Consider the following 15,278-nt stretch of genomic DNA (forward strand, 5'->3'; position numbering starts at 1 on the left):
AGCTTTCATTCCCTTTGGGTTCCCCACAGTTAGAGAAGGTGGAGGGGTTGGTGTGAGAGGAGGGCCAGCAGGGGGATCTAGAAGGGCCTGAATCACTCTTTCACTTGCCAGGTTCCCGATCGAGAGCAACATTTGGTGGACGGGTGTGTGGGCGCTCGGCGATGAGGGTGGCACGTCCAGAATACCGGGCTTAAGGGTTCTCGAGGGGTCAAAGGTCAGCCACAGGGGGTGCCCCCTCCCCACTCCTCCCACTGCAGTAGGATGAATACTTTGGGTGGAAAGGCTTTGTGCGCTTTGAGGGCTGTTAAAGGACCTTTTCTTTCTAATTTCACTATTCAGTGCTCAAAACCCATAGGGCCTGATGAACAGAACCGGGGGAGAAATGAGTAACAGCCATTCCTCCAGGTAGAAAACATAAAGCCTCAATAATTTAAAGTCAGGTGAGGATTTTTGGTTCCTTTTAAATAGATGCTGTTTCCTTCATTTAATAAGTTCGGGTTTTTAGCTGACTTTTTCTTTCCTGCCAGAACTGACCACATCTATCACCAGAATCCTGCTGGGCCCTGATATCGCTTGTGTCTGTATTTGAGAAGCAGAAACATGCCACTAAATGTTTTACACCCCTCCCTCCCTAATCCGCCACATGGTGTAAAAATCCCTGCTAAAGATGCCTCGTGCTCCATAGCAAGGGTGTGCGTGGCTGAGGCGGGGAGCCCTGAGCTACTCCTAATTGGGGGATGGCGGGAGCATTGTGTGCTGAACTGGTCTAGGTTCCAGAGACTGGCAGGTGAGGAGTATGGGGGACAGATCCCCTTATGAGGCCTGAAGCATCTATGTCCAGCTGGGAAGGCTGGCCCAGGCTGGGCTTCCTGGGTGCCGCTCACTACCCCATCTGGCAGTGAACCCCGTCCCAGGGCTCGTCTCCACAGACACAGCAGCAGGAGGTAGAGTCGGACAGGTGAGCTCGCAAAACCTGTGACCTGGGACAGGTTTCCTCACCTGCCTGGTGAGCTAATAACAAATGCAACTACTTCATAGGTTTCTTTGTGAGGACTGAATAAAGTCTGTCACACTCAACACAGGCTCCATTAGATTGGCAGCTGTGAGCTGCGCTGGTGTGAGCCAGAGAGGTCTCGGTCAGAGGACTGTCTAGGCAAGGGGTCCTGAGTGGCGCTCTGGGTGAGTTTCAGGCGCCGGTAGTGCTGGTGTGTATGGGCAACGATGGCCTAACTCCCTGACCTTGTGTGGAATATTTAAGGAATGTTTGCTGCTTTCTTGTGGCTCAGAGATTCCCAGTGCTCGTCGTATTCTTTCAGGCTTAACTGGCAGCAGCTTAAGCTCTCCATGCAGCCTCCCACGATAGCCACTCTCACAACCTTGAACTTTAGTTAGCTGTCCCTGGAGGTAATGATTTCGCACCCCTGGGTAGTTTTGAAGACATATTTAATATTTAGATAAAGCGCTTGCCTAAGAGGCACCTAGTTTTATGTTACAGTTATTTGCCTTGAACACTGGACTCCGTAGAAAGATAAAAGAGGGAGGAGGTACATATTTCAGCCTGTTTACCCCACCAACACTCCCAGCAGACATTGTAGCTTTAATTTAGATTCCTGGATGCATTTCTGGAAGGTTTTCCATGTCCCTCACAAAAGGTACTTTTCACATCTGAATTTTCTTAGGTTTGTACAGTTTTGAACACAATCCTTAAAGACCTCTTTAAAGAAGTGGGAGCTGTTCGTAGCGAAGGGGAAAGTCTAAGGGACATTTCCTATTTGGCTGGTGGTTCCGTGTTTCGTTTATATCAGCTCCCACTTCGAGGCCCTCCCCCTGATTCTGGAAGGACCGTGGTTGTCATCGGCTATTCTTGTTTAACCTTCAACTCTTCTGTGGCAGTGTTATTTATTAGCATAATAAAGTGATGGCTTTTCTCAAAAGACATAATAAAATACATTTATGGACCAAACATCGCATTTTTAAGCAGGGCGTGCACCTGAGGGAGGGTGGCTGCAGGACATCCGTGTACTCTTGCCCCGCCGTGCACATCTTTGCCTTTGCAGTAAGGAGTGCGGTCTGTGACTGCGTTGCCCCCTGTGACTTTAATGGCAAGAGACCGGAGGGGTAGCAGACGTCACCCTCACTGGTCCCTCGTTGTTAGTATTCATTGGACTGTAGTTTTCAAAGCTTCTTTGCACGGCGTGTGTGGACGTGCCAGGCACCGTGCTAATACGTACTTTACAGGCGTGATCTCCTTTAATTTTCACAACAACCCTGTTCGGTAGACACAGTTCTCATCCGGAGCTCACACAGAAACGAAGGCCCGTGAGAGGTTACACAGCTGGATTGAAGTAGGATTTAAACCCGAGTCTTCCTGGAATTCTCAGACTTCACTCTTGGTCACCGTGTGCAAGCCAGTGGGCTCTAAAACCATTTTTTAAAGACGCTGTGGTAATAAGGTATTGGACTGAACGGTTTCTGAAGTGCTCTCTACCTCCCCAGCTCTACTCTGTGATTCTGAGTAGATGCCATTTAAGAGCAGCGACATTTACTGAAATTAATCTGTGAGGCTGGCTCTGTCTGTCCTTCTCTTCTTCTGCTGCTTACTGTTGCAAGTTGGTGGTTCTTATGCAGTTTATGAGAGTGTGCTCCCCACTCCCACAGGCTGGGCATTACAGGGGACACAAAGGTCTGCAACACATTGTCTTTGTCCTTCAGGGACTTAGCTATGGTGGCACCAAGAAAGGTTATTGCGACCCCAGCAGTGGACATAGTATGGTGCAGACAGAAAGGACTGTGGGGATCTGAGGCTGGAGAGACATGGGCATTTTCTAGAAGGACGTCCTCCCATCATAAAAGCAGTCCAGGTACAGGCAGGTTCAGTGGGAGTGGCAATTAGACCCTGGTTTCTACACGTATGACTGCATCTCCCTGCACTTGCTTAGGAACCAGCCAGCCTGGAGAGCCGTGTGATTGTATTGTTTCTAGGGACTTGCCTGTCATGCAGTCACATCAGAAGAGTTCCATGTCCCAGTGGGACCTGCATCCCCCCATCCCAAAGCCAGGCAGCAGTTAAAACTTCAGATCCATTTATCCTCCTCTGACCACCCCTCCCCATGCTACAGAGTTTTGACTGAACAGGAAGAGACTAATTGACTAGTAGGCTGAGATGTGCAAAATAATATGAGAGTGATGGCAGTCAGAACAGGTGTCCAACTTTTGTTAGAATCCCCTTTATATATGTATCTAACAGGAAGAGGGAGCATTTTTCTCACATACGTGTGAACTTCACTGTTGCCCAAATGCTATCTTCGTCCTTCATTGGACAGGTAGAGAAAGAGGGTCTCCCCAGTGTTTCCTGCTTGGAAGACAGCCATGGAATATGCACTTCTGAACCGCAAACAGAACCGTGCCATCGGGCAGCTTCTCCCGAACAACAAAAATAACAATAATAATAAGCCACCATTCCTGTGCTTACCATGTGGCAGGTTTTGCACTAAGCCCTTTCCATGGATTCTGTCAGAACTAGGACACACTTCATGATTAGGACTCAAGTCTCTTTAACGTTTGTGCTTGTCTGGGATCTCGTGGTTCTCTGGTCTAGGGGTCATGGCTAAACAGAAGAGACACCTGTGGTAACTCCATGGGCAGACCCAAGATGCCTGGGTCCTGAGCCCAGACCTACCGAATCAGGTCCCTCCTGAGAGATTTCTTAGTATCAGGGATCCAAGTTCGTGATAAGCATCCTGAGAGATGCTTGACTCGAGCAGAGCTGGGGAATGCAAGTCTCACTGCCCTTTTCCCATCACAGGTTTATACACTTGCTTTCTTCCACTGCTTGTGGTGGCCTCGTTCCCTGGAAGTCCTTCAGACTCCTAAGTGACGATCTTCCCTCCCTTGGGCTATCTGTGGTTCTTCCCACGGGTCCCACAGTTTCTCCACACTTATTTTAAACTGTCTGGGACTGGTCTGCTTTCTTTTCTTTTTTAAAAATAAATTTATTTATTTATTTATTTCTGGCTGCGTTGGGTCTTTGTTATTGCACACGGGCTTTCTCTAGTTGCGGCGAGTGGGGGCCACTCTTTGTTGCGGTTCATGGCTTCTCACTGCGGTGGCTTCTTGTTGCGGAGCACGGGCTCTAGGCGCGCGGGCTTCAGTAGTCGCAGCTCGCGGGCTCTAGAGCGCAGGCTCAGTAGTTGTGGCACACGGGCTTAGTTGCTCTGCGGCATGTGGGATCTTCCCGTACCAGGGCTCGAACCCATGTCCCCTGCATTGGCAGGTGGATTCTTTTTTTTTTTTAACTTATTTATTTTATTTTTGGCTGCATTGGGTCTTCGTTACAGTGCACGGGCTTCTCACTGCGGTGGCTTCTCTTATTGCGGAGCACAGGTTCTAGGCTGGCGGGCTTCAGTAGTTGTGGCTCGCGGGCTCTAGAGTGCAGGCTCAGTAGTTGTGGCGCACGGGCTTAGTTGTTCCATGGCATGTGGGATCTTCCCAGACCAGGGCTCGAACCCGTGTCCCCTGCATTGGCAGGCAGATTCTTAACCACTGCACCACCAGGGAAGCCCTGGTCTGCTTTCTTTCATTTCAGCGGGTGTGTGTCTTTCCAACCAGATAGAAAACTTCTAGAAGGCAGCAACTGTCATTTTCCTTTCCTCCTAATGGTCTCCACTCCATCTGATAGGTTTTGTCTCTTGCTCTTTTCCCTCTCCACCCCAGCACACAGTGAGAGCTTATTTGTTGGTTATTTTTCAAGTTGTCCGAAGCAGAAATGGTTCCTAAAAGACTCCTCAGTGCATGACCAGGAGATGCTGGCACTGGCCTTGGAGTGGCTGCCCTTCACTCAGCTGACTTGGGCCATGTGCAGACCTTCATAGCTGCTGACGAAGGAAGTGTTACTGGGTGCTTTTAATTTCGATGTTGTGATTGCAAAATGATAGCTCACGATACAAGTCTCCCATGAGCCACTAGCTACCATCTTTCTCTGAAAGTGTCCAGTTGTTTATAGAAATCATTAAACCCCGGCTGTTGGGCGTGTTGGCTTCTTTTTCTGTGTTTTTTCCCAGGAGCATTTAGGAAAGCCATATTTTTCTTTCCAAACACACCCATGAAAAAGTTAGAAGAGCCTTTTAAAACGCCCTCCCCACAATTAACTGTGGTAAGAAATACTCTTACTATATCACACCCCTTCTTTCTTCACCCATTAAAAAAAAAAAGGACAAGAAGGAAAACAGAGAGAACTAACTGCTTGGTGGTCCCTGAACTCAAGAGGCGCTAGTGGGCAGCACTTGAACCTTCCTTCTTTTCTTTTAATGCAATTCCTTTTCCTTGATGTTAATGCAAGCTGTGCCTTCCTAAAAGTAATAAAAGGAAATGAAGACACGTTCTAAAATGAAACTTGACTCTAATCCATTCATCATCTAATAGTAGCCTCTTTATCTTTGCTGGTACCTAATCTGGTTAAATGTCCCTGTTGTAGGATTTTAGTGAAAATCCTCTATGGGGAATAGGGTGTTTTGCAATTGGATTACTCTCGGTAAATGGCCCAGTAGTTCGCTTGTTTCAGCTTAAGTTTTTCTTTGTGATCTTGCTGGGCTGAGTTATAGCGTCTCATAGTGGGCCGGGGAGGGGGTGGTGGAGACTGGAGTGGGGGAAGGAGCAGAAGATAATTTGGGAAGGTCTGGTCATTGCAACTAGGAAAATCTTTAAAATGGTTTTCTTTTTATTTTTTTCTCCTTCTCTCCACCTAGCAACTCTTCCCAGACGTAAAAATGCCTTGTACTTGGTTTTCTAGAACTGCCCATTTCTAAAATGCGTACATACCTTTTATTAGCCCAATTCATCACCATCCAGTTAATCTGTTAGCGTTCCCCGCGACTTCCTAATGAGATTCCTCATGAACCTGGGCTGCTGTATGTGCATAAAATATGCAGGTGCTCGCCTGGCAGTGTAGAGCTTTCTGGTAAAGTTCACACTCTCAACCAGACCGTGAGTGAGGCTTTTCATCCTATCCTGGCTGTCTGTAAAGGACTGTAGTTTGCCCACTGGTTCTAAGGGGCCAGGAGGGGTTCAGAGCCTGGGGTGGTGGATAAGGAGGCTGGGTGGGTGGGATTAGGGCCCTGCCAGGTTTCTTGTAACCAAGGGTTTCCCTAGCCGGTCCCCTGTGAAGCCTGCCTGCCTCCTGAAGGTCTCTCCCCGTGGGCCCTGGGGTAGGAGATTCCCCGCCACCTGCAGGAACACAGTAGGAAGCCAGGCCCAGGGGGGAGGTAAAGACTGAGGCGCACCTACCCAGAGAGCGGAATCACAGCTGTCTGGTATTTTAGTACATGGACCAGAGCGGTGGGCGGAGTTGACTGCATCTTACAAAGTCCAGGTTTGGGAGGGTGTGGGGAGTGGTCAGGGCATCCTGAGGGTCGGGAGTCCTGGGCTGTCGGAACTGGCGTGACGGTGCCCTTCTCTGTTCTTTCCCTCCCCACAGTCGAACAAAGTACCGGTTGTGCAGCACCCTCACCATGTCCACCCCCTCACGCCTCTTATCACGTACAGCAATGAACACTTCACGCCGGGAAACCCGCCTCCACACTTACCAGCTGACGTAGACCCCAAAACAGGTAGGCTGAGTGCTTGGGTGCAAAGAGAGTGTGCTGGTCTCAGGGCCACTAGAGGACCCGCTGGGGAGGGATGTTGACTTGGGGACTGGCTGCAGTGGTGATGGAGAGGCTCTCGTTCCTCTCCTGGATATTGACAAGGAAGCCCTTCAGGGAGGCCAGAGCCTGGTGAGGGAGTGGATCTCTCCTCCCCTTTGGAGGAGTCCATTTGCAGCGCTAAGGATCTCTTTAGAGCTCCGGGTACGCCTGCAGGGGCTGTGTATTCTTAGGAGTGGCTTATAACTCCAAGAGCCTCAAACAGACTCGGAGGCAGTAATAGTTTTGGAGGCATGTCATGGACTCCTCCTCAGCTCCTTGGGAGTGTAAGAGCCCCAACAGCGTGTTTCCCTGAAGCCCCAGTTCCTTGGTGGCTAAGGGACTATAGTCACTTGACGATGACTTGGTGCAGCCTCGAGGGACCACATCACTGGGTTCTGCATTCTGTTTGCTGATTTCTTTGAGTTCTTTCTCCCCTGAAATACCCTAGGTATTTATTATCAAGCCCATTTTGCAGATGGGAAGACCCAAGTCCAACATGGTTTCTTCATTGCATCACGGAACCACCAATAGGGTCTCAGGCAGAAGATGCCACATTACTCCAGCATTTATACTTGTCCCTCCTTTCCACCCCACGTGCTTTTTCCCTAAAGAGGAGAGAGGGAGAAGGCGAGGTTACTTATAGCTCCCCTGCAACAAGATATAAAACAAGGCGGGGTGGTCTTGGGAGAACAGCTAAGGCCAAGGGTGTATCTTTCTGGCTGGGCGATGCACTGGCTGGGGTTGGTTTCTCTTCCCAGCTAGTTAATTAGAAGGATGGATTCAGAACGGCTATTCCCATGTCACTTTGTCGGAGGGAATTGTTTGGTGTTGAGCTGAGGTAGACTGCCTGTTCAGGCCACCTTGGCTGCCCCTGAATGAAGCCACACATGAGCTGGCTTTCACCAGCTTCTGAGCCCCCTTTGTGCTCGTGGGGGACCGAGCCTGGTGCTTGGCCCGCTGGAGGAGGCTGCCAGCCGGCCCCAGGCTCCGCGAGTGAATGGCAGCTTCAACGTCTCATTTAAATAGTGGTGGCACAGGGAACAGCTTTTAAATGCTTATCCTAAAGTGTACGATTAAGGTCTGCGGACTGTTTACTTCTCCTCTGCGAACATTCTTTCAAGTGTGCGAATGGCCTGGTGTAGGGTCCAAGCCCAGCTAATCTGTTCGGTTTTTGTAATAGAGAGAAAGCAATGTCTGCATGAAAATGTCACCCAGGGAGGCTTAATTTACAGATTAAAAGCTTCCTGAAAGAATTTTTAAAAAAATGAAATAGTTTTCATCCGCGAACACGCAGCTCATGCCCTTCAATACTGTTTTAATTCTGAGGAATTGTTCATCTTGCTTCCCACTTGAGCTGCGTGGATCTGCTCCGCTGGGTCCAAATCGCTCCCAGCCCTCTTGATTTCTAAGGATTGATTGCAGGATGTGTTCCTGTGGAATTAATAAGTGTGCGGTGGCACAGGCCTTCAGAACTCACTCCTCAGCCCCCATGGTCCAGCAGTACCCAGTAAGCGGGTGGGTTAACTCACGCAGGCAACTTGGTCCTCTAGAAAACCAGGCTCTAGAACTGAGTGGACCAGGCCTCCAACATCTCCTGGTCTGTTCAGTTCAGATTCTGCCTTGGATAAGATGCCAAGGCATTGTGTGAGTGTCTCCTACAGCTCATCTTCAAAGTGGAGTTGGACACATTTATTCAGAATTAACTTTTTTGAAAGAAGGCACGGGTAACCTTTCAAAAGCCATAACTCAAAAAGTATATTAGAAACCAGAGGAGTAACTCATGTAGGTAAGTCATTAGAATTAAAAGGAAGGAGGGGAGGGACAAGTTGTGAGGACAAAGGGATTTAATATTACTTGATCCCCTACTATGTGCCAACCCTTTTAGATATTTTCTTTTTTTTTTGCGGTACGCGGGCCCCTCACTGTCGTGGCCTCTCGCGTTGCGGAGCACAGGCTCCGGACGCGCAGGCTCAGCAGCCATGGCTCACGGGCCCAGCCGCTCCGCGGCATGTGGGATCTTCCCGGACCGGGGCACGAACCCGTGTCCCCTGCATCGGCAGGCGGACTCTCAACCACTGCGCCACCAGGCAAGCCCTCTTGTTTTTTTTTTTTTCAATTCAAATAATCATGCCAATCACATAAGGCAGAAATACCCAAGCTGGCATTTTCTGAGTTTGTCTGCATTTAGCCAGTGTATGATCCGTCTAGAGTGAGAGAAACTTTTCAAGCTGGGGCAGAGGGATAGTGAGATGAAACTTACTGACAAGTTCTTAGGATCAGAATTGTGAAAAGAACCTCATGCTAGGATTACAGAGGCAATGTCTCCCTTTATCCTTTACCTGTTCCCATCACCTGACAGTTTCTCTTTCCTTCTCTCCCTCTCTTGTACCTAAAATTCTGCTTCTTCTCTCAGGAATCCCACGGCCTCCGCACCCTCCAGATATATCTCCATATTACCCGCTATCGCCCGGCGCTGTAGGACAAATCCCCCATCCGCTAGGATGGTTAGTACCACAGTAAGGAGTTCCATTTTTTAATTTCCTTTTTTGCTTCTCACATGGGCACATGCTTATTATTTATTCTGTGCATGTATGTTTGTGTTCGCAGAAGACAGAGTTGGGGAGGGAGGGCAGTGGGTGGGAGGTCATGGGGAAGTTGCTTGCTGAAGTGCCATGTGGAAAAGCAGGCAAGTCAGTAGCCATTCAGGTGGATGATGTAAGAAAAAGGCCGTTGATACTTGGCGCTCTGAACCCATGGTCCCCAAAGGCCCTAGGTTCTTCTCTGTGAACAAAGGTACCCATAAGGTACTTTGGGAATTGCAGAAGACTCCGAGGGCTTCTCCCCTGTGAAGCTGATCATGGCTCTTCTGCTGGTGGCAGCCCAGACTGGAGTCCTGTCATTGGACTGAGGCAGCAGGGGAGTGGGTACAGGCACAGCCTAGTTTTGAAATCTGGGGGTGGGAGTGGGGGGTTATAACTCCACCCCCCATCCCAACCATCACTCCCAAGATTGACAACCACAGTGGAAATTTGTGTCTATTGAGAAGCTCCATGTTACTCAACCAGCATCTCTCTGAGAGTCTTTGCATGTGGAGTGCTTCATCTAATTTTGAGGGGAGCGGGCGGGGCAGCTGGAATCCTCACTCCGGCATGTGGGGCCTTCCTGTCAACCCTAGGTCCTGGCAGCGCCCAGATCATCAAACTGCCTTTTACAATTTGTCTTCCTGTCGCCCGGGCTTGCTTTTATAGCACCACCCGTTAACCTTGCTTAGTTAACTTTAAAAAATGTGTGTGTTTTAAAAATCACAGTAGAAAGGCCTTTAATGTCGTAAGAATTCTGTGTGTGTGTGTTTGTGTGCATGTGTGTAATATGTGTTTTATGGTGGTGCGCTTTTGTATATATATTTCTCCACGTTTATCGGTGATCTCTACTCTTTAAAAAACACAGGACAATGTGTTGAATCTTAACAGGAATAATTCCTGGTAAAACTCTCAAGTGTGGGTCTTGGGGAAGACATACTTTTATAGCCTTAAAGAAGATACAGTTTTGGAGGGGTTCACCTCCTCTCCCCCAGTTCTACCCTGATTTCTCTAGCTGAGCATATTCTACACTTTAAAAACAAACAAACAACAAAAAACCCATCTTGTATTATGCAGTAGCTGTACTAAATACCAGCCCTGGGCCGAGTTTCTGTTTATTTTTTGCTCCTTAGTCTTGTTAGGGAGGGTGGACGTGGATGGGAATGTGTGTCCTATTTCTTCTTCAGTGGGTGGGACCATGCCTCCCATAGTCCTCAGTCATCACTTGCCCCGTTCAGCTGATGGAGAGAGATTTGAAGGATAGATAAAAAGGAATAGCCAACTCAGACAACCCTCTGTCAGAAAAAGTTGTGCGTCTTTCATGAGGATGGTACTTTGCATGTTGCTGTATTTTTTAATTATTGTAATGAGGTGTGATTGTCTATTGGTTACCCACAATTCTTCTTGGGGACTCTCCCCCCGGTAACTCTTGTCAACACTTGTTAATTTGACAAAAGGCTACAAATTAAGCTCTGTTAATTTAATGTTTTCTCACCGAGATCTAAATACTGAAAGAGGCCCAAAGCGCAACTGAAGTCCTTTGATTCACTGTACTTTATTTTGGTATAAATTTACATTCATTATTGTTTTCCTTTGGATGTGTAGCCCTCAATTAGTGTGATGGCTCCATTAAAGCAAGCGAGACTTCGCCTTTAATTATTACAACAAAACACCTAGTTTCAGCTTGGGGAGAGGGTCTCTATTGACATAAGCAAAGGTTATAAAATTTAATTAGCCATTCCTATCAGATTTATGGTATTCAAATTGTTCTGTGTTTCTTCCCTTTGATCCTTCCTGTACAATCCCCAAGATTTTTGTTCTGAGAAAATGAGAATAAAGCTTACTGTGCAGAGAGAACTTTTCCTTTTTTCTTTTCCTTTTCCCCACCTCCGCCCCTGTTTGCATGCTCTCACTGTGTACCCCCTCTTTGTAGGCAAGGTCAGCCAGTGTACCCCATCACGACAGGAGGATTCCGTCACCCCTACCCCACAGCTCTGACTGTCAACGCTTCCATGTCCAGGTGAGTTCCAAGAAAGAGGGCATTCAACCAAGGCCATGGGTCACTTCTCAGAAAGTTCTCTAGATGCTCCCAGACCATCCAGGGACTGCTGCCACGTGTAGTTCTAAGGGTATAAGACCCAAAGTGCGTTAGGCTTTCCTCCTAGAAAATACTGAAAAATTGCCCTGAACTTCCCAGGTAGATGATGGCAGAATTTCAAGGTTGAATTTCTGAGTCAATATATTTCAAAAAAAAAAAAAAAAGGAAAACTTAAGAAGGCAGGAAGAAGTAATTAGGACGTGTAGAGCTTTTTAAAGTGTTACTTCTCTGTTGCCCTAAACCCGGTAAGAAAGGAAAGGGTTCAGGTAAGTTTATTATTATACAAAGAAGAATTGGAGGAAAGGTTATCAGTCTTTTCAAAGCTCCAGACTCTTAAGCATCAATAAGAAAGGACACCCTACTCCCCTGCCAACCCAAACACACCTCTCTCTGAAGTAGCAGTGTCCAGTAGAAATAGAAGGTGAGCCTTATATATAGGGAATATACATAGGGAATTTTAAGTTTTCTAGTAGCCACATTTTTTAAAAGGAGGAGAAAACAAAACCGAGACAATTATTTTTCATGATATATTTTATTCAACCTAATAGAGGCAAAATATTATTCATTCTGACATGCTATCACTGTAAAGCAACTACTAATGAGGTTTTACCTTTTTTGTACTTAGTGTTTTGAAATCTGCTGTGTATTTTACGCGTGCACCATATTTCAGTTTGGCCTGGACACAGTTCAGGTGCTTAGCAGCCACATACGGCTGGTGGGGACCACGTTGGCCTGTGTAGCGCTAATAAGTGTTTGAAAGTTAAAAAGTCATATGCGTGTGTACATTCACATATCTTTCAGCATATAAATGTATATATAATACATACACACATATACCTGCATACGTGTACCTAGATCTTTCTAATCCCCATGTTCTCCTTTTCCCCCTTCTAATTAATTCTGGCTAATTTTTCAGCAACTCCTAGCTTATTTACAAACTGGTTGGCAGCAGTATGTTTAAGTAGTCACTAATTGCTCCTAATGATAGTTTTATTTTCTGTTCATCTGATTTTCAGTCAAGTTAATTAAATCGGTGGAGGTTTAGACTTTCCTGATGGGCTGCAACAACTAATCCGTTTTGCGGATGGCACCTAATTAAATCAGCATGAACATGGCAAAGATGCCATCCCCCAAGCTCTTCCCCCAATCTCTGTAGCCAGCATGAGGACCCAAGACCAGAGGAAGGGTTGGAAAGGCAGGCCAAGATGCCTCTTTTCCTACTTACAAAACAGTGATTTTGGTGGAGGAAAGAGTAAGAACCACAGTCGTTAAGAAACACCAACTGTAGCATCTCTAACGTTTGTAATTATGCCATGGGTATCATGGAGCTAATAAAGATCCATGTCCCATATGTGATAAATCATCTCAATTTCTAAATCCACACCAGTATCGGTTAGGCGGGAAAATGCTTGTGGGTCCTCTTCTCCAGTGAGAAGAGGAAGGTTATCCTCATTAAATAATGTCATCACAACCTCGCAAAGCCTGGGAACGAATAGGGAGCCTCCCAGGAGGAGAGCTGCTTCTGCGCACCTTGTAATCCACAGCTCACCCTCTTCCGAAGCAGCATGCATAGAACGCACTGTTTTTCGTGTTTGTTCCTTCGGTGCGTTCCAGAGGTTAAACGCGGTGCAGTAATTGTAGGATAGGGATTGAGGTTAAGCTTATCGATTGAATTATCATTAGGAGGTTAGCCAATGATTTCGAGGTGAGCATGGGGTGGAGGAAAGAAAGGGAACGGTGGGAGGGAAGTTTAGGGGGCTCGAGGTGCAGGGGGGAGGCGGCCGATTCCCCAGGTAGGCCTTATGAAAGGTAGCTAGTTAAAAAGAGTATACAGCAAATTAAATACATTATTGTGGTAATGGGGCGACAGAAGTATGGGTCTATTATACTTACGGCAGTTATAGGGAATGTAGGCAGCTTGCCCTGTTCCACAACACCCTTTGATATTCATTCTCTTCGGCAGCGGGGCCAGGGCTTCTCAGAATTAAGTGATGGGTCATTATACTTTAAACACCATGGAGAAGCCTAGATTGGCAATTAAACAGCTCTTGCTGACACTCACTTGTGCCACCCTGTGACCCCCTTTAGATTGAGATGTTGGAGCTCCGGGCCCTCAGCCTGCTAAATTGGCGCAAGGCTCTTCTCCTGACGAGAGCGGGCTCTGAAATCCGCCGGCTTCAAAGGGAGAGAGATCATGTATAAACCATAATGTGGGTGCACCGTGGCTCACAAAAAATAAGGCAGGAAGAGATGAAATGTTACAAGTGCAAGGGGGGAAATGAGAGAATAATGACAAACCTAATGCAGCTCAAAGCTGGCTTGTTGCACAGGAAAACGCATCCCACTGCTCGTGCATGAAATCAAGGCCTGCAGATGGTATCCAGTTAACAGAAACGTGTCAACAGTGAAGGAAAGTGAGAGTGAGGAAGGCAGAAGCACCTGAGACAGCCAGAAACAAAAGTTAGTTGTCCTTAAGAAGTTAAGGTTCATCATTATATTCTGGCTTGGAGCCATGAAAGCAGATGGGGGGATATAACGAGCGGCTTGGAATTTTTAGGGTGTTTATTGCATTGCATGAGATAGTTGTCTGCAGAAAGGAATTTCTTACGCGAAGGTATGCGTATAGCCCATACACACACACACACACACACACACTTATAACACACATACATCTCTTCCTCTGCTATACATTTCTCAGGTATAGGAATATGTATGTAGGTATGTGAACTTGGAAGTGTTTAGTCTTCATGGCTACACCGGAAATCTTTCCCCACCCCAGAATGTACTCAAACTGTGGTGTCTCCCTGTGGTGTTTGGTGTACACACACACACACACACACACACACACTGTCCCGCCCCCCCCCCCCCCCGTACACATATTCTCATTCAGCAGGAAGGGAACATATGTATTTGAGGAATGTCAAGCCTTTAAAATTCACAGTAAAAGCTGCCGCTCCACCCACCGCTTCACCCAAGGGCTTCGAAGAACACATGTTCTTAACTTATGTTTTCTCGGAGGCCTTCGAGCTCTGGGAAGGAACAGGGTGTAACTTGGGAAACAAGTGCCTCCCAAGGCTTTACTTTTCAATTTTGGGGGCGTGGGATTGGAAGTTCTTTTTTTTTTTTCTTTCTCTTATTTTCTCGCTCTTTCTCAGGGTTTTTCTTTTCTTTTTCTTGACACCCTAAAAGAACTCGCATGGTTCTTATGAAAAAACCATGCCGTTGTTACCAAACTTTGATACTGACTTAAACTGGGAAAGGCAGCCATGGGAGAGGGGCCACATCAGGGTAGAAATTCTGCGTCAAATGTCCACTCTGCTTCTGGGCCCCCTTCAAAAATCTGCATGATTCATTGATATTTTCTCTGTTGATCGATGCAGTCAGTTAGGACTTTAATTTTTCAAATGAACATTTGCTGCATTCTTTTGGTAAAATGGAAGCTACTTTCATTTCCAGTCTATATATGAAAAGAACCTTGTAGATAAGCACAGGATCCTTGTGAAATAACTGTCACAGCAAAGTCTCATTAGCACCTCAGTGCCCAGCAGAATTAGCTTCCTAAAGAACAGGTGCTCATTCCCTGGGGGGTACATGGGGTTGTTGTGGTTTGGATTTATTCTGAAAGCAATAGTTGCTTGATCTGGGATCCCCCCTTCACCTGAACTTGAGTGATCTCGCGTGGTCTTGCCAGGGCGGAACGTGGGGGCCTCCGTTTTGTTTTCTTTGGGGGAATCTCCCCTTGTAGTCCCTCACCCCACTTTTCTCTACAGTAGTATTCGTTCCTTTAAGAGGGTGGTTCTTCTAACCCAGAACAAATCATGGTGACTCTAAGCATATCAGAAAATGCGAGAGCTATTTGTCGGATCCCGTTGTCAGTTTGCAGATGGACCCAGAGCATTTTAAAATTAGCTCTGTACGTCC

General features: G+C 47.0%; 1 protein-coding gene across 33 annotated transcripts in view; it reads left to right on the forward strand.

Annotated features, from left to right (window-relative positions):
* Positions 1-15,278, forward strand: part of TCF7L2 (transcription factor 7 like 2) — a 197,708-nt gene that overhangs the window by 165,562 nt on the left and 16,868 nt on the right. For 27 of the 33 annotated variants that reach the window (XM_029245326.1, XM_029245331.1, XM_029245330.1 and 24 more), the window contains 3 exons: positions 6,473-6,605; positions 9,094-9,196; positions 11,193-11,279. In XM_029245326.1, the coding sequence (XP_029101159.1) occupies positions 6,473-6,605; positions 9,094-9,196; positions 11,193-11,279 (323 nt within the window). The remainder of the gene's footprint in view (positions 1-6,472; positions 6,606-9,093; positions 9,197-11,192; positions 11,280-15,278) is intronic. The other 6 variants (XM_029245328.1, XM_029245340.1, XM_029245357.1 and 3 more) reach the window with 1 other exon arrangement.

Source organism: Monodon monoceros, unplaced genomic scaffold (assembly GCF_005190385.1).
Source record: "Monodon monoceros isolate NGI ecotype Baffin Bay Population unplaced genomic scaffold, NGI_Narwhal_1 Super_Scaffold_4, whole genome shotgun sequence".
Classification (NCBI taxonomy): Eukaryota; Metazoa; Chordata; class Mammalia; order Artiodactyla; family Monodontidae; genus Monodon; species Monodon monoceros.